The sequence below is a fragment of the Podarcis liolepis genome (assembly GCF_965112155.1).
Source record: "Podarcis liolepis genome assembly, chromosome: 2".
Lineage (NCBI taxonomy): Eukaryota > Metazoa > Chordata > Lepidosauria > Squamata > Lacertidae > Podarcis > Podarcis liolepis.
In genome coordinates, this window is record NC_139555.1 from 79,985,787 (window position 1) to 80,008,812 (window position 23,026).

Below are 23,026 nucleotides of genomic sequence, written 5' to 3' on the forward strand. Positions count from 1 at the left end.
TTCTGCAAGGTGCACCTGTAAACACAGGAGGGTGGTATTCGTTATGTGCCCTGTGATCAGTCTTGGGGATCTCATCCTGCCTGCAGTTGCTTCTACATCAATCAAATAGCTTCCGCACTGAAACTCCTGCCCTGGCAGTGAACAAGTGTCACCTGCAACCCAGAGCGGCGTGTTGCCCTTCGATGACTTAAGAGACACAGAATTGTAGAGTTGGAAGGGACCCAAAGAGGTCATGTGGTTCAAACCCCTGCGATGCAGGACCTTGTAGACCCACGGCCTGAATCAAGTTTCTCAAGAACCAAACCAACGCCAGTTCTATACAAAACCTGAAATATTTTACTTTTAAAATTTTGATCTAAGTTTACTTAGATTTCATGGACTTGATACAAGAGCATTTGATATGAATCGGTAAATAAAACACTGTAATAGATAGCCACAATAAACTTTGTTAGAAATGTACATGTTGCGAAAATAATAATCATAATAATAACAATAATAATAATAATAAAAAACAGCATGATGTTTGTGTTATATTATATAAATGCTTGACAAGAACAGTATACTAGGGAAGCTTAAAAAAACTTGCTCGGCTTAACCCTGGGGCCCTATTCAACTAACATTTTTGACTCCGAGGATCCAAACCCAGTTTCCCCATCGTGGCTGTAGAAAGGTTAGTTAATAAGGCCTCAGTTGTTTTCTGTAGCTGTTTTTTTTTTCCTCATGGACATCACATCCAGGTAATGTGTATATAAACAAAGCTCATAATAAATGTACAAATATAAAAAGCTACAAACATTAATAAATTACATCATCACAAAACACAGAAACACTTCACAAGGTGCTAATAAAATAATTGTATCCCCTCATAATACAAGAATTGAAACAAGGAGCTGGTATTATAAAGTTGAAGATTCTTCTTCATAATGTGTCTTAAATAGATCATTTTTTTTGTACTATTATTCGATTCTGTATAAGGCTGCACAAAGTTTTACTTGTTTTTCAGGCAATGCCGAAATAATTAATATAATAATAATAATAATAATCAAAGGGAAAAGAAAACAAAAACAAAGACCAAAAACCCAAAATTCCTCTCTTAGAGTCAAGAACCTAAAATACAACAGTTGATAATACTCGGCAAAAAACTTGTATAAAGGTTAATGAAGTATTCTATAGAAAGAAAGGTCTAAAGATACTTTGCTCTTATAAAAAAGAAGGTATTTAAAAAGCTATTTACAGGCTACATTCTATGAAAAAATATGCTTTAGGAAACAGATCTATAAATGAAAACCTGGGATTGCCTGAGAAACAAATTTAACTCTTTAAGTGTTTAAATGCAGACAAGCAAGTTTAATGTAAAATAATGCACTCTACACTAAACACTAAGAGAGTTAAAAGACGACAAGTATCCAGTTAAACTGTCAATAAGCTTGGCTTTCGTCTTATCAGACATCTGTGTGTGCCCACAGCCGTCATTCCTCCAGACAAGTGTATCTCATAGGAAGTGCTTTGATATGACTGTCAGAAGCCTTATGTACATCGCTGACATGGGTTTGCACCTCACGGCCTGCCTTGGGGTCAAGGCGAGCTCAAACCATGGAGCCATCATGTCTTAGTGGGTTTGCAAGCATTAATAAACAACAACCCACAAACCCTCAAAGTGTTGATACAGATGTTACATTTTCTTAGCACTTTGCCTCTGGAACTGTTCCCTCACACACCCACACACCCGCCAGCTGCTTTCCCCAGAGCAGGAAGATGGGATGGTGTTGAGTCATGGAGCCAGAAGAAAGTGCCCTGTTTGCTGACATTCTTAGTTATCCCAAGAAAACAGCTTAGCTCAATGATGTGCCTCCTTTGTTTACATGATCCAGGGGTTTACTCAAGGCTACTGTAAATTGAAAGAAAGAAACCCTGGTTAATTGGTGGGGGGCTGTCATTTGTTTCATCTCATATTAATTGATTGCATTAAAAAACCAGTGTCGCTGTGAAAGTAACGTGCGAACTGTTGGATGGGGTTCAGAATTCACGTCAAAATAGCAAGTGTCCAAGGGATGACCCAAGGAAATTATTGAGCAGCAGGGCTTTATTGCAGCCAGAAGTAAGTTCTGGCACATCTCAGGTGGGTTCCATTGGCATTCTAAGAGAACGAGGGAGCCACCTCTTTTTCTAGAACATAGCACTGGTGAGGAGATACTTGACTAAAGGTGCTATCGTATATCCACTTAAGAGTAAGCAAGTTGAACTCAAAGGGACTTACTTCAGAGTTGACACGCACAGGCTTACAATGTAAGGAGGACATATTGTGTTAACTTTGTGTCACACTTGCCATTTCTACTTGGTCAAGTCCTGCACCGCCACACCAGTAGCCATTGAAATGGGGAGATAAGGAGACTATTTCACATGCCGTGGGCAGCATCTGTCTTTGGGATTCAGAAGGAGCTATGACATCTGTTCTTCCCTCATGGTGCTCAATTTCAAGAATCAGCACCTCGAGACGGGGGCTTAGACACACAAAAGTGGCACCTTTGTCACAAGGTTAAGTGGAGAGTCAGCCCTGAACATGGAATTCTCTGCTCTGGTAAACAATGGCCATAATTTCCAAACAGAAACCCTGACCTAGCAATATCTTGAAAGAAACAAAACTGCAACCCCTCTGTTTCTAGGATCATGTAAACAAGCCTTAGCAAGAACAGTGGTGAGTAAAAAGAAATCTCCAGACACAACCGTTCTTTTCAGGTCTTATTGCTAAGGAGCCAATTCCATCATTTTGTAACAATCTCCCAGCTGTACACATTGGTTTTTGTTATTAGTGGGGTGTTTTGCTTTGTCTTACAAGGCTACTCCTATCACACATTGCCTTGTGGTGGTGAAAGCATAGGCAATAAGGACAGACAGTATGCTAAGAGGTGCTAAAAAAAACAAAAAAACTTACAGATAAGAAAATGGTGGGAGGGATGGAAAACTATCAATGAGAAGGACTGTAATCCAGCCCCAACTGAAATTAATGGAATAACAATCACTGATTTTCAAAGAACTGCATTAACCCATTTTGCGTCTACACACCCTAATCATTAACCCAATTGGATCAGGCCTGTGATCCGGATTGTTCCGGCAGTCACCTAGCATTGCACATAAAATAAATTAATTCATCCATTTTTGTCCTATACCCGATTATAGGGAAAGTTCTGAGTAGTGCTGAAGTGCAATTTTAGTTCTTCCGTTGACCAAAACATACTTATCATGAGCCAGGTAAAGAAAACTAAGTATTCCATTATGCATATTATGTCTTGCATGTATTATATCACACACAGTAATGGCAAAAATCTCTTCCCCCTCTCTGTAAGTTAATTTGAGCAAAGGTGGAATTTACCAAAACTCTAATCTCCTGCCACTTAACCAGATACCTCTCTAAAATTGGTGCAGCCGGATAAATGAAACATAACTGAAATTAATGTGCATACTGTTAAAAACAACCACTTTTTCTTCACTTATAAACAAGTTAAAGGGATACTTTCCTAAAACTGGAATGATCCTCAGTTTCTTGGAGTATTAACTTTTTGCGAACTAGTCACTCTCAGCAATTTGAGAAAGGACATCTATATTAAAAAATATTTATAGCAGTATTCTGTACATGTTTAACTGCTGAAAGTTAAAAAGAATTTATTAAAGTGGTGGCAAAAAGTTAACTGGTATTGTCCCTCGGGTGTTGCACAATACGACTGAAGGTCCTTCAAGAGTTGAAGAAGAGTTAGTGTCAGCTCAGGACATTCTGAACTTTGATAAGAGTCCCAGCTGGGGCTAAGTTTTAGAGGAGAAGTTTCCCGTTCCGATGAATTTTCAAAATCTTCCCAAGCCTTTGCTTAGCTGTGGCCATGCCTTTTTTCGTACGTTTCCCTGCAAGTGTGAGAAAAGGGGACACATTAAGCCACAAAACCTCTGTCTACCAAGAAAGTTTTATGACGGAGAAAGATGAAGCAAATGCAAACGAAGATTGGTTTGGAAAGGATTTGGCTGCATCCCTACATGCTAGAAGCAAATCAAACATTTAGGAAAATGGCGGCCTGACTAAGGCCATCTAGTTGACTTATGGTGAGTTTAAATTTTGGGGTGTTTTTTGTTGTTTTTTAAATAGATTTTGTTGAAATCTGCAAAAGAGCACAAAAATTGATATCAAATATCTTTTCATCAAGGCTAAAAAACTAATCTGAACAGAAAAAGGAAAAAGCAACCCACAGGTTGCAACCCACAAACTGAAGGTCAAGTTAGACATTATGCTGCTTGCCTTTCTCTTCCCCCTTTCTCTCCTTTGGCTCTTGTTTTCTTGCACAGGGGAAGGGGATTGCTGCTGGGATGGCAACATACAACATACAACAAACTGGCAGAGACACATGCCCGACTGGCATGTTCTCTCCCTCCTGGTCGATCGTTTGGGAGCTTCAAAAGCTTTCTTCTGCCCGAACATCACAGCGACTGATGCCAAAAGGCATTAGCACGCTTAGGGATCCACAAAGTATTCACAGTTTGCTGCTCCTGGTCTAAGGGCAAACGTATCAAACATTTACCGCACCGCAGAAGACAAACAATTATAATAATGATAATGATAATTTATTATTTATACCCTGCCAATCTGGCTGGGTTTCCCCAGCCACTCTGGGCTGCTCCCAACAAAATATTAAAAAATGCGATAAAACTTTAAAAACATTAAAAACTTCCTTAAACAGGGCTGCCTTCAGATGTCTTCTAAAAGTCAGCTAGTTGTTTATTTCCTTGATGTCTGGTGGGAGGGCGTTCCACAGTGCGGGCGCCACTACCAAGAAGGCCCTCTGCCTGGTTCCCTGTAACCTCGCTTCTTGTAATGAGGGAACTGCCAGAAGGCCCTCGGCGTAGGACCTCAGTGTCTGGGCTGAACGATGGGGGTGGAGACGCTCCTTCAGGTATACTGGTATGTTAGCTTCTTAAAAGTTGAAAACTACCATTCCTAAAGTAGCAGGCATTCCATGTGTATATAACCAGTGTGTTTTCCTTGATACACATTAGTTGTGTGGTTTCCTGTGGTTTCTGTAGGGAACTGAGGCATAACAACATGACTTACCAAATGCTACATGAACAGGTTTGAAAAAAATACAAGACCACATATTATGACAAAGCAAAGCATGTATTAAGGAAATGATGCTGCCGGCTCATGAAAATATCTGCCACTTCTAATATAAACTGACGAAAACTACCTTTGGCGGCAGCATTATTCTGTGACGACGACGAGGGCCTCCGTTGCGTGAGGAAAACTCCTGGTGCCATTGGTTGAGAACCTCGGTTGACCTGGGCCACCCCAAACGTGCTTGCACCAGCTGTATACTCGTGGTCTGCTAAACTACTGCTGTGGGACTCCAGCTTGGGTTCAGGAGAGCTGCTTTCCTGAGGGATTTTGTTTGTGTTGTTGGGCGACAGTTTCTTTTTGGTGTTCTTTTTCTTCTTGCCCTTCTGCTCCTCCTTTCAAAAATGATACGATGGCCATTAGCTTCAAAAAGGTAGCTGTTATTGCTAGCACTGGTACATTACAGGCACCACACTCCATAAATAGCCATCGCAGCCCTACAAATTCCAGAGGGTAGGCCCCAAACCAAAGGATTCAAATTACAAGGAAGGAAATACGGACTAAATATCAGGAAGAACTTTCTGATGGTAAGAGCTGTTTGAGAGTGGAATGGACTCCCTTGGAAGGTGGTGGACTCTCTCCTTCATTGGAGGTTTTTAAACAGAGATGGGGTGGCCATCTGTCACAGATACTTTAGTTGCAAATCCTACATTGCAGGGGGTTGGACTAGACGACCTTTGGGGTTCCTTCCAAATCTACAACTATATGATTCTATGATGAAAAACTGGGAACCAGATTCAACTAACCCATTGTGGCACAAAGACTCTGGCTACTGCAACAGGGCTTCTTCTGCCCCTTCTCATTCCATGCACTCCCTCAAATCCACTCTGGAGGACTGGGAGAATTTCCCCAGAACAGCATGTTTGAAAATGAGAGGGCAGAATTTCTAGGTGTGGTATTCAATTAAGTTTTACTCAGTGCTAACCCATAGAAATTAATGGCCATGAATTCCAATCAGTCTACTCCGATGTCCATGGGATTTATTTATTTTTGAAACCTCTCTGGTCAGCTCACCTGCTGGGATAATTTAGCAGCTGCTGCTGCCAGTCCTGTTTCAATAGAGGCAACTCTTGTACCTTCTCGGACAGGTCTGTCTTGCCGAGGTACCGATGGACCAACCCTTGCTAAATGCAGAAGCAAAAAACAAAGGTTACAAACACAGCAATGTGAAGTTGTATATATACACTAGCATACCCAATACAGAATTAAGCATGCTTTATGTCGAACACATAAAGTACAAAGGCTGAATTGAGGTAACCTCACTCAGATCCAGAAACCTGTGCAAAAGATTTCCTCAAAAATTACATGTCTGATTATAGGAATCCAGTCAAAATTTCAGTGCTGCTGAGGAATCCTTTCTTTGTTTGCTGTGACCCAAGGTATGGTAAGGGCAGCATATTTAAGCAGCACCTTGCCAGGAATGTGGTAGTCAGGATCAGCCATATACATCCATCCTTGAAATACTGCAGCAACTCTGACCATTTTTAGGTTTATTATCAGCAAAAGATATGAGTGAATACATAACTTACTTTGGGGCTTCCTAGAAATCTGTGTATGTACAGTAAATGATGAATTAAAAGGATTTTAGCGTATTTTTCCTGTATATGTTTGATTTAAAGTATTATAAATATTACCTGTTGGGCTATATGGTGCATCATCAGAACTTTTCCTTTTCTTTGATCGAGACTTGAATACTGGATTATCTTCATCTGATTCAAGGGAGGGATAAACTAAAAGAGAAAACAAATACCATAAGAGATTCTGGTATGGCACTATTCGATAGTGTAGTCATGCCATATATGTAAAAAAAAAATAAAAAATGGGAGGAGCCAATAGCCTTTGAGTGGGTGAATCAAACCTGGAATAATTCAGTTCTAAACATAAAGGATAAAAATATTAGCTTTGCATCATGATTTATTCTAGTGTTTGAGTTACAGGAGCAAGACTCCTTTGTCAGCATCTCTGAATTAGGAATATATTGAAGGTGGCCCTTAGCTTCCACATCAGACTTCGCGCTGAGATCTATGGATAAAGGGCAGTATACAAATTATTATTATTATTAAGCAATTCCTACAGATCTACTGTGCGCTTCAATAATTTTCCCAAGCATTTGTTTTCCAGAGTTCTGAAGTAATTCTGTGTGCAGTAAGCCTGCAACTTAAGCACAACTTACCTTGTGCTTGTGGCAAACGGTTTAACAAAAAATTAAAAGGGGGCAGGCATCTGGGGGAGGGGGGGACGCTTTGGCAATCCCACCTGCTACTGACCCCAATGTGTTTCATGTGCAATTTTGGCTTTAGGTGTGATTCATGGAACGTAAACCCCGTATAAGTTGCAGGCTTACTGTATCTGGAACCCGTCTACAGCCATTAGCAGTTCTTTGTTCTGTGCATCTTGTATGCTTAGGAAGGATTCTGGCAGCCCTTTATAAAGTCCTAGCCTCGTTAAAAAGTACCCAAAGAATGGGCAGGGTGGAGGCAGTTGCTCACACACATTGAATGCAATGTAAGCTGCAGCCATGTGGTAGTAGCAGCGGCTACACATGTGGTTATTGGAGACACAGCTACTCTACCTCCAATTATTCTATGGAAACATCTGAGATTTGCCACACCCTCCATCTCTTTTGCTTTCGGAGAACCCGCCACTTCTAGCCTAATGGCGGCTACATTGTTTGCATTACGCCCACTTAAACTGAGAAACCTATCTCAAATGTAGACTTAAATTTCATTTCTTTTTGCTGTGGCGAGATATGATTTTAAAGCAATTGCATCAATTTAGCCACCGACTGAAAATGTGCTGGCCAGATGTAGGACAAATGGAGCCTTAGTGAACCAAACCATATTACAACAAAGCAAGCCTATTAAATGGTAGCATAAATATATAATTAGCAAGAATGTTGGTTCTCTCCCCACCAAATCAGTCTTCTCCTTTCAGAATGACATCTTTAGATCGTGTCTATACATTATACTTTTGCAATCATTTAAAAGTAATTTAACTAGAGTGTAATTTAACTACAGGTACCGTCTTTGTAATGTTTGCTTATGTTTTGTCAAAGAAGTACAGCTTCTTCAATTCAGAAGAGAGTCTAGCTTTCATTGAGCTACAACAGGATTTCAATCTGTTTGCTTTTAGCCTCTCAAATGCTGAAAGCGGAGGGAAATCATGTGCTTTCCAAAGGGGTGGAAGACATCTTACGTATGGCTTAATATTTTTGGAAGCTGAATTATTAGGCTATCTATCAGTCTTAGGGCGACACTTCACTAAGCATGTTCTAGCAGTGCAGTCCCGTCCCACTGAGGGAAACAAAGCTATGTTGATTGTGTAAATGGCTGGTAAATTGCAACGTTAGCGTCATTAATGAGTTCGCTTGCTCACTGAAAAAGTTGGTCACAGCTCTGCATGTCTGCCTAGGGCTTCGTCCTCCCTTTTTCAAACAGCCACCTCCCCATGTTGCATCACAAACTGCTTTTTAAACATGAATAAATTGCAGTAGCATATGAAGCAGCATGGGGTGGGAGCAGAGGAAGTTAATGGTGGGGGAGAAACCTGGCACTTAATGGATGTGCTTAAACACTCTGGGTTCCCAACTAAGAGGAGGCTTAATTGGGAGGTGAAGGGGGCATGTCCAGGGACACTAGGAATGGGGCCATCATACATGCCCCCATCCTCCAACACACTTTTGCTGAATGCCTGAATAGCACTTCAGTAAGCATGAAGAGGAAGAAGAAGAAGAGTTTGGATTTGATATCCCACTTTATCCCTACCCCAAGGAGTCTCAGAGCGGCTAACATTCTCCTTTCCCTTCCTCCCCCACAACAAACACTCTGTGAGGTGAGTGGGGCTGAGAGACTTCAGAGAAGTGTGACTGGCCCAAGGTCACCCAGCAGCTGCATGTGGAGGAGCGGAGACGCGAACCCAGTCCCCCAGATTACGAGTTCACTGCTCTTAACCACTACACCACACTGGCTCTCATGACCTGAGATCTCCCTTGTAAAATTTGAAAAGAACTCCCATACCTATCTCACACAGACAAAATTACCAAATGGAATTAAGGGAGATGTTGCGAGGCAGATAAAACAAGGCTGGCTTCCAGCAATCATTCAGACCACTGACTCAGAATCTGCTGCCACAACAACTGGTGGCGTTACCGCTTTCATGAAGGGACCAGCCACCTTTGTGTGTTCCACTGCTTGCGTATATTTAAGGGGTCCCACCTAGAGAGAGAGAAAAGTGATGCAGACATTCCATACCATAATCAGAATCTTTAAAACAGGCGTCTAAGTGATCCTGGTCCTCGTCATAATCTTCAATGTCAATGTTGTTTTTTGCACTCTTTTTCGGCAACCTTTTCCCTGCATTTTTGTTGTTGCTACTTCCAGTTTTTTTGGCGTTTGGGGCAGACGTGGAATTATTCTTTGCTTGGTTGGGGCCCCACGAAGGCTGTAGGCAGGAATCTGTAGGCAGGTTTGCCATCGACAACATCCCTTGGATCGCTTCCTGTGTGCTGGGAGATGCAGGTGGCTGACTGAGGGGGGAAAAGGAGGAGGGTGGGTGAAAGAGAGCTTTCAACTCAGAGTAAATGCAAGTACAGAATAAAGAGGGGGTGCACAATATTACATATGTCACATGCCCTCCAACATCATGGGGTACACTTGTCGACCACACTGTGGCCATTTGCATTGTACAGACAAGACATCACCTTGTGTAAGAGAATAGGCAGACTCAAACTGCATTATGATGGAGACACAGAAGGTAGGGTAGAATATCATTTTCCCTGGACATTCTAACAGAGACCTTGACATTAATATTTTTAAATATAAAGGGGGTTGCCTGGTTAATTCATATTTAAAGTAGGCTAACTGAAATCAATAGACTTTTCATTTTTTCATTTCTACCGGTCTACACTGGTAATCACCCAAAAGATTCAAGGTGCAATTGAGATAAAATATAGTACTCTTCTTGCGGGAATTTTTTTTTTTTTTTTTTAGTAAATATCTCAACACGAATGAAGGTCAGGAAATCTGTAGCTGTTGCTAAGGGACTAAGATCAGGACTGAATGCAATTGGATTAACTAAGATTTCGGAAGCAGGAAGAAATAAGAACTTTGCACCCTGAAACCCAGCACATGGGAAGTCACTCAAAATGTATAATTGGCTGTATAAGTGAACTATATTTGGATGGTAATTGTAATTTGATATTGATAAAATGTGGCTGTTACTGGATTTTTTAATAATTGAAAATTAATAAAAATATTTCAAAAAACAACTTATTTTACACTATTAGATTTTTCACACGTGGTTCAATTAGGAATTACGGGTCATTGTCTCACTCGCTCTACAAAAAAAGCAGTGTGATATGTCAGCAATTGATGTTTTAGCAATATATGCTTTGATGCGCCAGCAAATTTATTTATTTTACCTAACAGAATTCATGTACCGCTCTCTCCAGCAAAAGACCCCCAAGCAGCATGCAAAAGTGAATTGAAAATATTCATCAAAAATACCAACAAACATGAAAAACTCTGGGTACTTTCCAGAAAGCTTTGATGACAACAGCGCCGGCTTTGGCTAGTCACTGCTGCCTCCTCTAAAAAAACTTATAGGAGAGAAATTGTGGGTAGATGTGGCTTGCTGTATCTGAGAGGAAAGGTTTTAGCTTGCAATCTCAAGCAGGAATTCTCCTTACAATTCTTGTAAGCCAAGATGTCTGCTTGAAGTGCTAGCCATAAGTGTCTACTTGCCGGTCAGTCCTGTGCAGTTGTTTTTTAGTTTGTTTTTTTGGTGGGTGGCCTTGAAACATTGAAAGTGGAGGAGTCAGTGGAGACCTGCCTTCCATTGTCGGTGAAATGGTTTTTTTTGGGGGGGGGGGAGCAAAGGCAGAGCCTAACATTCCCATCAGCCTTTTCTTGGATGTACTAAACGCAGGGTAGCTGCTGTTTTATGTTACATCTGATGTGCTGGGAGGCTAACTCAGTCCACTTTTGTACTACTTGGTATTCCAGATATAGCAAGATGAGAATACGCTCGGCAAAGCATGCCGCAACTGGTCCTGCTCACAGCTCTATCCAGAAAATGAGCAAACCTGGTTTTAGCAATTATCAACTCTGTGAGCACTTAAGACATTTGCTTGCTTTCTTAAAACCTTGAACCCGAGATACAGTGGAAATGGACCATCAAACGCTGCCTGCCAAATGGGCAAATTAGAGAGGAACTGCCTAAAGCAAAGCAAGCGATAGCAAATAAATTGTGGGATCTGATCAAAACCAGTGGCTCAGAGTGGGGGGTGGGGGACGCAGAGGAGAAGAAAAACAAGCCACAGACTGATTGTTTAACAAGCTTTTAAAGCAGCAAAAGGTTAAGGTAAAATTGGCCGGGTAGCAATCTTCTGAGCAAACCCCATTCATGCGAATGGAGCTTGCACAGAAGAAGATTTGCCTCCTTCCATTTAGCATCCTGTCGTTTTTGGCATTCGGCTTAGTGTTCTGTCGCCCTGCTCATGAGCAACTTCCTTTAAAATGAATCAGGTTTGCACAGGAGATGTTGACACTGGATTGTGCCCCATGTGTTTTTCATTAGGCACATTTGCAGCTTAGTAATTCTGGATCTGCTCTAAGTGAAATACGAAACAGGAAACAATTATTCAAGTCTGGAAAGTCACATCCCATTTCTGTATTTTTAGTGATTATTGCTATTTTTTTAAAAAAAACCATAATAAATAATAATACTAGTAATATGAAAGCATAATTTGAAAAAAATATGAATGAGAGCTTCTTTAAATGGAGTGCATGTGTGTGGCTGGTGCCAAATACTTTACATCATTCCCCGGCTGAATGGCAGCTTTGAACTGTGATTGAACATTACACTGAAAATATTAACATTTTACTCCTGTTTCTATGAGTAATACCCAGAAGGGAAAATTCTACTGACTGCAGCTTGGTTACAGGGCTAGTTCTTTGCTACTTTGTGGCCCTCACCTGTTGAATTTCTGCCTGACTTGCACCTCTTAAAGAGGCAGATCATTTAAAAATCTGATTCAATCTGAAATTACAAAAGGTTTCTTTCTAAGAAAATGTAATTATAATGGTAAATTCCATTACATTATAAATGGTAAGCAGTTATCAATCAGTAAAACAATACAGCATATCCCATTTTTCCTCTGGACAAAGCCCATTTGTTTATCAATTTTTGCTGAATCAAGGGTTATGTAGATGGAACACTAGCTTGCTTCTGCTATTGTGCCGAGACAATTTTGTTTATGACTAACAAATTAACAAATAAGCAACGTTACTTGAAACTGTCTGCCTTGATCCAAATTATTCAACAAGATTGTGTACAGATTCCCCAGTAACTTGGATGCATTACTAACAAAGATGTCTGAAAACTTTACACCGCGTTGCATCCTCACAAATGGGTAAAAGTGAATGTTGCATCACATTTCCCAACCATAAATGACACTCTGGGCAAAGCTGAATAGATACATCTGGCTGCCATGTTGATTTCCCACAATGCTCTGGACCTAGCATAACTTCAGAATTCCATGCCATTTTGACAGTGTGGCAAGATTCAGTCTCCTGCTGCCTCATGCTTGTTCCCACCAAGTTAGGCTGAGGGGTTCAACCAACAAAAATGGGTGCTCATTAGAGGTAAATTTACCCAGGGGCTACTCAGGTATGGAGCTGATTCTGGCAGTTCTCATTTAACACTGACTAGACATCCAATACAGCAAATAAAAATAACTATGCAAAGACTGTAGAGAAGATCAAAGCAGCCCTCTGCCCTGACACATTATTCATCCAGCAGCAACTTCACAATCAGGGAGTGACAGAGACTAAGGTCCACGCAATTTAATTTTTGCTTTAAAAAGACAGAAGGAAAGTTCAGACGAAAAAAGGAAATCTGGAAATTAGGTGCACACAACCAGGATCTAGCTGCATCTATAAAAGCAAAATTGCTAGGACACATTTTTGGCAAGCTACCTACAACACACAGTGAAATACCTCACCCATGATCCTTAGTGATGTGTGGAATCTGCTTTTGAAACCACAAGTCTTTGAATGCACTGGTTCAAAAATACTGAGGGCCATTTTAGATTAAGACCAGTTCCAATTAAAGAAATTTAGATGTGTGTGTTTGAGGGGGAGGGGTATGCATTGACATGGTAGGTAGGCCTTAGATCGGGAAGAAGGGGACGTTCTATAAGGTGATAGGAAGTCCACTCCTGTGATGTTGGATAGCACCCTTTCCTATTATTCCTATTATAATACTTTCCAGAGGAGTAGCTGTGTTAGCCTTCTGAAACAAAAACGGAAGTGTTTCGTGGCACCTTAAATACTAACAAATTCATTGTGACAATAGCTTTTGTGGATACACTCAAGATAATACTTCATGCATCTGAAGTGAACTGTAGTTCATGAAAGCTTATGCCATAATAAATCTGTTAGTCTTTAAGGAGCCACAAGTCTCCCTGTGATTTTAATTTGTTACAACAGCGGCACTGGCTGTATGCAGTAATGGCTCCTGTAACAAACGCAAATCTGGAACCGTGAACAGTTCTAGGGAAATAAATAAATAAATGAGACTGAGTACAGCTTGAGTACAAATGTTATGGGTCTATTTCTATAGCCTTTCCTCATGCTTTCATGGTTCATGTAATAGCCACTGCTTTCTGGTTTCATTCATACCTCTTTTTAAAATTTATTTTTAAAAACTATTCTGAAAAGTTTTTTTATTAACACCAATCTTTGATATTTACTCTTACAGCGGGTGTTATTTCAAATGCTTACAGCAAGATAGAGCTGGTGGCACATGAGCAAGACCCCTAGCCATTCCCATAGGAGGCCCATTTTTGCTGCCCTTTAGAGAAATTAGTTTTCAAAGCCATTTGTTGTTGTTTCCCTTGGCTTCTAAAGGCGGTTTTCTCTAGTATCTCCTTCCAAAGAACCAACGATTAGAGAAATGAGCAGAGGAATAAAAGACATTTTGTTGCATAAATTAAACTGTTCTCATTTCCCTCTTAATTGAGCCAGTTCTTTTAAAATAAACAACCTTCTTTATTGTTATCACTTAGGTGGATTTTCAGCATTTTTAATAGGAAATCTTCAAATTTTATAATTGTGTTACAAACTCATTCTGCAGCTGCCTGCCTCTGGGGTTTGAGATTGGGGGGTGGGGGGTGGAGAACGCCGTGAAATAGAAAAGGTTTATTGTAATGGAAAATTCTGGCCAATGTGCATGCATATATGAAATATTAACATTGCATTATTTAAAAATAGGTATCCACACTCGCTTATGCCTACCTGTTGGTGTTGTACTCTAAACCCCCAACTTCCTTGCTGGCCTGCAATAGGTCAAGAATGCCTGCTGAGCTTCCGGTCTCTTTCTTCACTTTAGAATTGCGCCCTGGCTTGGCATCTGTGTCAATATGAAGCGAGTCTTCATCTGAGGAGTCATCACTCTATAGAAGTTGGCAAAACAGATTTTCTTTTTTAAAGGGAAGCCAGGGATTATGCTGGTCAGTAAGCCCTAAATTAAATGTTTATTTTCTGGTCTAATGCAAGCATATCATTGTATTTATAATCTAGGAGCATAAGAAATCACCTTCCATCGAGCCAGACTATTGCTATATTTAGCTCAGTGTTGCCCGCTATGGCTGCATCCACACATAATGCTGAGCCAAACCATGGCTGAGCATGGATGTATGGGCTCCCAGAGAGGAGACTGCAGCTGCTTTCTCCCTGGTCCATTTAGCTCAGCATGATATGGCAGCTAAACCAAGGTTTGGTTTAGCGTGTCATCCAAAGCCAGTCTCGTGGTTAAGCTCTTTGTAACCAAGGTTTGTTCTTGGTTAGAAGGACCAGGGAGGAGCAAAGTGGGTGCAAACTATAGTTTGGCTAAAAATGGAACACGAGCTGAGCCACTGACTGGCAATAGCTATCCAGGTTTTCAGACAGACCTGGAGACTGAATGCATCACCTCTGCTTGAAAGAATGTGCTCTACTGCTGAACTAATCCAGGATGGATGCTAAATGAACCAGAGAGACAATGCTGATTCTTCCTATACAAAGGTTAAGGGTGATTTCTCAGAACCCCTATAGTCAAGTAATAAATACAGAGAGGCACTCAGTTCTGTTATACAAATAGAAGGTGTTGGTTTGGCAAAGGGCTGTTTCTTGTCACTATGCTAGATCAAGTCATTAATGGACATCTATAATGTTATTTATCCTGCATAAGTCCCTATTATGGAAGAGTATAACACCAGAATACCTTGTACAATACTGATTCCACCTTTGGCTTCTTAACGGGTGTGTGTTGTGCAGTTTCCTTTTTATCTGATAAAACTAGGAAGAAATTGAAAGACAGAATTTAGTTTTTTAAAATGAAAAAAGCACAGTATTATATACAGAGATAGGTTTTAATTAGATCTTCTTTTAAAATTTTTAAATAGTTTTGCTAATAATGTTCTTTGTCTTAATTCATTTCTGTGTGTGGCAGAAAGCCACACATCGATGCCATTTTTAGTACCCAAAATATAAAGAGAGACAGGGATTAAAGAGAACCTCACATTCATTTTTCAAAACAAAAGCATTGTTGACTATGCAAGCAAAGACACTCCCGCTGACCTGGTTGTCATGGACTGGCTGGACACAAAGGAATGGTGGGAGGAACCCGCTGGGAACCCCCAAGGGAAGAAAGCTCAGACCCCAGGGAATGGCGGTGGGACAACAGTGAGTGGTCAGAGGGAGAAGAGTGGGAAGAGGAGGCACCTGAAGCTGAAGAGGCAACAGGGCTTAGTGAGCTGGAACAGTTTGTGGTAGAATCAGAGGCTGAAGCTGAAGCAGGTGAGGAGGGAGGTCAAGAGGCAGAGATGATTCGGGCTGGTGAAGAGTCACGGGTGTCTCTCCCTGCTCCCACGACCAGCTCCCCCTGCCCCTCTTCTCTCAGAACCAAGAGAGACATGAAAAGGGCAGAAGAGAGATTGGCTGCACAGAGACAGAGCCTCCATTTGCTTGGGGAAAACCCGGGAGAGGAGGAGGCATAGACAGCTGTGCGGAGGTGAGGCTATTTAGTCTCAGCAACTGGTTTCATAGAGTAGGATCCAGAGGGAACCAGCTGCTGTGCTCATGAGGCCTGACACTCAGCCAAGTCTGTGGAGTTCATGTCTTTGCTAATGAAGAGTTAACTTCAGCTTTGGTGTGATTTACTGACCAACACGCTCTGTGACATTGGTGGAGGAGGCGGCTCCTTTGTCCTCAGATAAAACCAATCCTCGTTCTGAATGGGGAGCCAATGCTACACCCTTTCCTCCCCAGGGCTCTGACCAACATGCTTCTCTTGCTACAGTGGGATGGAGCATTCATATGCTTAGGCAAGCGCTTGCACAAAAGAAGCAGCAAACTCACAGGGCAAATCTCGTTTGGTGGTGTTTTTCTTTCTTCTAATTGGAAATTCATCGATTTTCAACTCTCCATCATCTGAGACATACTCGTATTCATCTTTCACAGGTTTTGCTTTATCTTCTTTGAAATTTTGCAATGATCCAAATATACCAGGATTCATCTGAGTTTTCACTCCCTTTGAGCTAGTTTGACAAGAGAGATGAAATTGGAAAGGATAACATTGTGATATGTTATGTATCAAAAATACCATCAAAATATGTGTGTAAGAAATGTCAAGCACATATAATCAGGAAAGTTCATAACTGATGCCATTTAGTATAATAATAATAATAATAATAATAATAATAATAATAATAATATATGAGCAGGTCAACGCATACCACAAACCTCCAATGATCAGACCTCATAGAACAGGCACCCCCAACCTTCAGTCCTTCAAATGTTTTGGACTACAATTCCCATCATCCCTGACCACTGGTCCTGTTAGCTAGGGATCATGGGAGCTGTAGGCCAAAACATCTGGAGGGCCGCAGGTTGGGGGTGCCTGTCATAGAACATACCTCACAAAACAGGCCTAGCAAAATGTGATGCTAGTTGTGTACAGCACCCTAATTTTCCCCTCACTTAGCTTCTAATTACAGTGGTACCTCTGGTTACAAACTTAATTTGTTCCAGAGGTCCGTTCTCAACCTGAAACCGTTTTTTTAATGGGGCTGTCACATTCACATATGAATTTCAGCATTCATCAACACATATGTTCCAAAGTCTAAAACTTCAGATTGACAACAGTTAACAGTAACAGCTGACATCCCTGGCCAGTGTGGTGTAGTGGTTAAGAGCGGTAGTCTCGTAATCTGGGGAACCAGGTTCGCGTCTCCGCTCCTCCACATGCAGCTGCTGGGTGACCTTGGGCTAGTCACACTTCTCTGAAGTCTCTCAGCCCCACTCACCTCACAGAGTGTTTGTTGTGGGGGAGGAAGGGAAAGGAGAATGTTAGCCGCTTTGAGACTCCTTAAAGGGAGTGAAAGGCGGGATATCAAATCCAAACTCTTCTTCTTCTTCTCCTTCTTCTTCTTTTTTTGCATTTGGGGGCAGTGGGGGTCCTACATTCACTTGCTTGCCTGTCACAAATATTCAGATTCTTAACATTGTCAGCAATCACCACCTTTTTCATTTGCACTAGATATAAATTTATTGATGCATACAGTGATCCCTCCATTCAATCTGGTTCAGTAAATAAAAATTCTGAAATATTATGCTCCTAGTGCCTGAATAGTCAATGGGTTGGAATCATGTATGCGTACACACGTAAGCCAGGCAATGTATTTTTCAATGTCAGTTCATGCCATCAAAGAAATAATATGTGATCATTTTTTCCTCATTTAGTAGCAGTATAACTGGGGTTATTCTACACAAAGGCTTAGGAAACAATTCATCCATTCAGGACAACTGAATAAGCCACCCTGAAATGTCGGTGAGCTGCCCAATGGCTTTGAGAAAGCCTGCTCAGTGGAACATGCTGGTAACTTATGTCCTCAGAAGAGACACCTGTCTTCATCACACTGAGAAGCCACAGGAAGACCAAGTGATAAAAAGAAGTACTGAACCATGGACATTTAATATGTGATAATGACTCCTAGTATAGACTGATATTTCTATAAAATCATAAGCCTAGCTGTTCAGTTGCTGGAAACTGACATATTTCTATTGACTTTAAAAGCCTGAAAAAGCCTTTAGATATTCTATGTTCATAACAGAAATCTGATTGACTATATACACTCATGCATAAAAGCTCTGATTTAAGTAGGCATGCATATTTTGCTTTAAATAAATGGACTATACAATTACTGTGAGCAATAAAAGCAGAAATCTGTGCAAAAAAAAGAGTCATATACATGTAAAAGAGAGATGCCATTATCAAACAAGTCCCTCTATTGTCAACTTGTCAGCCAAGGTCAATTCAGACCCTGCCAACTGAACAGTAGTTAAAAGCATGGAAAACTGCTTCCTTCTTAAAAAGAGAAGTGATGCCTGATGAGAGAGAGGCAATACCTGATGTGATTTAAAGTGTTCAGATCAAAGGTAGAAAAAAAATGACTCGTTTATCTTCGTTGTCAGGGCACAACATGACATAATAGCCTTTGTGGAGGCTAAATTGAACTGTTACTCATAATACCTATAATTTTGATGAAAGCAGTTGCAGAGGGTTAAGGTTTCCTAGAATCTGGTCTACTTATGACTCCAGAAGGGTGCTTAAATAAGGACTACAGGTTTATGCTCAAAGATGATACCAAGGCAATGCAGGCATCCAGGATGCTCCCACATTCCTTATCATATTAATGTTAGATTGATTAACACATAAGTCTGGCCTCCCTACAGAGGTGCAGGTGATTGCTAGGAGGAGGAGTGGAAAGATGGAACATTCAGAAGAGAGGTAAAAATTATGTGAAGACAGTTGGAAGAAAGAGGTAGGGAACTAAATTAGGAGTGGGTGGCCTGTGGCCCTCAGTTGCTGCTGAAATCCAATGCCCATCGGTTCAGGAAGCATGGGGTTTGCAATCCAACACCATCTAGAGGTCCACGGGTTAGCCACCTCTGGACTAGGTTATCAAGAAATAAGGGCCCGTCCACAATAACTCCTGGGCATGGATGGCCTTTGGCAGTAGCAGATGGCAGGCTATCAGTGGCTACTAACCCTGATGGCTATGTACTGCCTCCACGGTCGAGGGCAGTATGCTTCTGAATACCAGTTGCTAGAAACTGCAAGAGAAACGAAGCACCAGGTTGGCCACTGTGAAAACAGGATGCTGGACGAGCTAGGCCACTGGCCTGATGAAGCAGGCTGCCCTATATTCTCACCTGACCTCTGCCCACCCATGTTGCTGCTGAATACCAGGATGGAGAGGGGCAGGGGCAAAGTGGCAACAAGGTCAGCGCAGTGCAAATGCACCAGCAGAGTCAATCCGGGGCATGTGCACCACGCCAACCTTGCCACCATTTCACCCATCCCCCTCTCCATCCTGATCTGTAATGGAGATAAGATTAGCATTGCCATCCTACTACTGGCCTTGGGAAGTCTATGTACAACGGCCCTCTAGCTTGTGGCTGGCCAGCCATGTGCACTCACCACTATGCCTAGGATTTTGACTTCAGTGTTTGCTTGTCTGGCATTTCCCGGCATGTTCTGATAGCCAAATTCTGCATGTTGTGACACACATGGCCTGCCACAGATTGGGGACTGCCAACCACAGGCTTCTTAAAAGCTTTTCCTGGGGTCACCACACACTATAAAGTCATGTGAATTAATCAGCAATGAGGACACTTCCCTGCTGGCATGGGACAATTACTAAACATTTCATGGGGGTCCTTTTCTTGCACCATCAAGCAATTTTGTAAAGAGGTTTGTGAAAAGCAGACTTGTGGTATTAACTATGGCAGCCATTCTGGGCTCAAGTCTTGTCCATGCCAGGGTTTCGTCTCTGGACTAAGAAGAGCAAAGAAAACATATTGCCCCTTCTAATTTTTTGTTTTTCTTCAGCTATGCTTCATGGCTTCCCCCTTCTGCCACGTGTGCTTGAGCATAAGTCCAAATGACAATAGCACATATTGCAAGTAAATATCTTTAGATGAGGTTGGAGTGCTTGGAAGATTTCTTATGGCCCGTATCTGTTTTATTAGTCAGTTTTCATTGCCAAAATAGCACCTACCCCAGCAGTTTCTTGTTGGAGAAAGAAAACATGAATTTATTGTCCTTGTTTCCTGATAACGGTGTCTTCTCCAGTTTGTGCTCTTCTTCCATTTTCAGTAATGAATCAGGTTTGCTATTCTGAAAAGGACAGGAACAGTCTTATTTTAACCGTGAGAGGTTTGTTTTATTCTATTTTGGGGGCTTATAATGTGCTTTGAGCAGACCCAGAAAAACCTATACGAGCATAACATGCACCCGCAGGTCAATGTCACAAGACCCCGCCCAGTCGTATAATCTGCTACAATGTGAAAACACGTTTGCAGGATCATCTGGAAGAAATGCTGTGCCTAATGCAAATGGCAAGACAGAGTGGTGACACAGCAGTGAAGGTGCTACTGAAGCCACCAATCTTAGCTCCAGCAAAATCACCATGAATTTTTGGAAAGGAATAGCAGCAATTCTCTTGAGCCCTAGAAACTGGTTTAGTGACAGTCCAATGCACAGTTAAACGCTGATGTTAGTGCTAGGCTACAGGACTAAGTAAGAAGGTATTTCAGGGGGTGGCAAGAAAGTAACATTTGCCTTATATTTTTATTCATTTGCCTTATATTTTATTTATATTTTATTCAGGGGAAAGTCTGAGGGCACAGGGCTAATGGGTTGACAACTAGACCTTAGGCCTTCCACAGTGAACTGAGTTACCATGCTAACATCACATTCAGTGCCACTGAAGCTACATTGGTAAAAAAAAATCATTTTCTACATTGCTACACCTGAAACTTCTACAGCACTGATCAGAAACAGTCTGAAATGGAATTACATGCATTTAAGTTCATTGTATCCTAACTGTACCAGGGTATCTCTACTAAAAATACATTGTGATATCCTCTCTTGGACCATTCAGTTATATGGCTAAGCTTAAATTGAAATATTCCCCCCCCCCATACATTTGCCTCCTGCAAGCAATTCTTCAGAGATTTACAAGCTCCAAACAGTGATGGAAATGGAGGAACTGAGATAGAGGAAGACTTGACCTCACTCTATAATTGGCCCCCCAGACTGGTGGGGCCAGTTTTTGCTGACATATCTATTTTGTGTTATTAGTTTTGTGATGCTTCCTCAGTGTTATCACGTTATTGCTGTTGGAAGGAACACTCATGCACTGTAGCACAATACAAGTGGTGCACACACTCACAAAGCAAAACAAAGCACCACAACTCAGAATATTTGTGGTATAAAAAGTTACAGGGTTTCAGCAGAAAGTTATGGGACATGCACTAATTGGAAATGAAGCTGGAGGTCCACCCTGAAACTGTTGCAGACACAAACAATATTGAAAGTGGGATCGTGTATAACCACTCTGATACCATCAAAAATAACAATGAATGCACTGTAAAAAAGGACATATGGAGGGGCCCATGATCACATATCTAAATCTGACTTTATGGCATCATTCCTGATTGGCTAGCATCATTTCCAACAAAAAATACCCTACTAAGTTTGCTTTTTAAATAAAAAGATGTGGAAGAACCTGCCCCTTTACATAAACCTTCAACAAAAAAGTGAACAAGGAAAGTTTTCATAGAATATTTCTGCTTTGTGCCAAAAGCATTAATGTGCAAACTTTCAGCACAACCCTATTTCTTACTTCTCAAGATTACATCGAAACATTTGTAGAAGCACAAGGTAAGGACACTCATACCTTATATTTCCATTTTGCTTCTGTTTTGATCTTATTTTGTTCTCTGATTTCAAACTTTTCGACCTCATTTTGCTTCTCGACGGGTTCTTTCTCAGGGGTACTCAAAGTATTCTTGGCAGCCTGACACAAATAAGAAAACAGAACCAACAAACAAATCAGGAGATTATCCCAATACAAAGATATCAAAACATGTTGTTTCTTGTTAATAACCACACGCCAATTTGGCCAGTGTGAATTTTTAGAGAACTAACACTTAAGATCTGCCTGGAATTAATTTATTTTGACAAGACAGCTGAAGCATCAAATGCCAAGCCTAGAGGAAACAGAAAATCATTTCCCTCTATTATGAATATAATGTAAAGAACAATGTAATAAAAACAATGTGCTGATCTGCCTGCTTATTATAGGTTTCTTAAACCACATTCTGTATAAAGGCAGCTCCCTGTCAGGTGTTAATGCCGTCTTCTCTTGTTTTAAGTATTTGTCAGGTTATGAACTAACTTACACAACACTAATAATAATAATGAGGATGATAATATTGTCATTGACAACAGCAACATAATGCTGTAGAACTCATATGGAACGTTTGGAAGATTTCACAACAAACTTCATCAGTTTTTCACCAATATTCACACACTATCAAAATTACCAGCTCCTTTAGCTAAGAAGTTAAAACCTTGGAAGAGCCTTTCATAAGGTTATAGTTCCATATTGATACAACCATCCTTCGTGTAAAGTAAAAACAAAAAAACACCCAAATCAGCTACAAAGTCAGGAATATCAGAGTATGATTCAAGCCCCCTTCTTGCAACTTGGATGAACCAGGCAAGTCCATGATGTAGGCCTCTATAGGAGCTGGAAACTTGCAGAGTCAGGGTCCCAACTCCCACAGAAGACTACATGCACAAGCTTCCTTGGCTCAGACTTCCATGCTCAACACATGGACATCAGAGGTGGTTGTTAGGGACCCACATTACCTCAAGGGCAACACTACTGCCTCTGCTCCCTGCATGTGTACCACTTGTGACCTTCATTCATGTAATTCAATACCCTTTCTTAAGCCATCCTCTTTTCAACAGCTAAAACAA

General features: G+C 41.1%; 1 protein-coding gene across 2 annotated transcripts in view; it reads right to left on the reverse strand.

Moving 5' to 3' along the window:
• Positions 1-313: 313 nt before the first annotated feature.
• The window catches only part of PHF2 (PHD finger protein 2), a 121,014-nt gene continuing 98,301 nt past the window's right edge, over positions 314-23,026 (reverse strand). For both annotated transcript variants that reach the window (XM_083489212.1, XM_083489213.1), the window contains exons 13-22: positions 21,939-22,058; positions 20,256-20,374; positions 16,552-16,730; positions 15,416-15,489; positions 14,449-14,606; positions 9,403-9,677; positions 6,787-6,882; positions 6,167-6,276; positions 5,226-5,487; positions 314-3,894 (exon numbers count right to left, since the gene is read on the reverse strand). In XM_083489212.1, the coding sequence (XP_083345338.1) occupies positions 3,806-3,894; positions 5,226-5,487; positions 6,167-6,276; positions 6,787-6,882; positions 9,403-9,677; positions 14,449-14,606; positions 15,416-15,489; positions 16,552-16,730; positions 20,256-20,374; positions 21,939-22,058 (1,482 nt within the window). In that variant the 3' untranslated portion in view covers positions 314-3,805. The remainder of the gene's footprint in view (positions 3,895-5,225; positions 5,488-6,166; positions 6,277-6,786; positions 6,883-9,402; positions 9,678-14,448; positions 14,607-15,415; positions 15,490-16,551; positions 16,731-20,255; positions 20,375-21,938; positions 22,059-23,026) is intronic.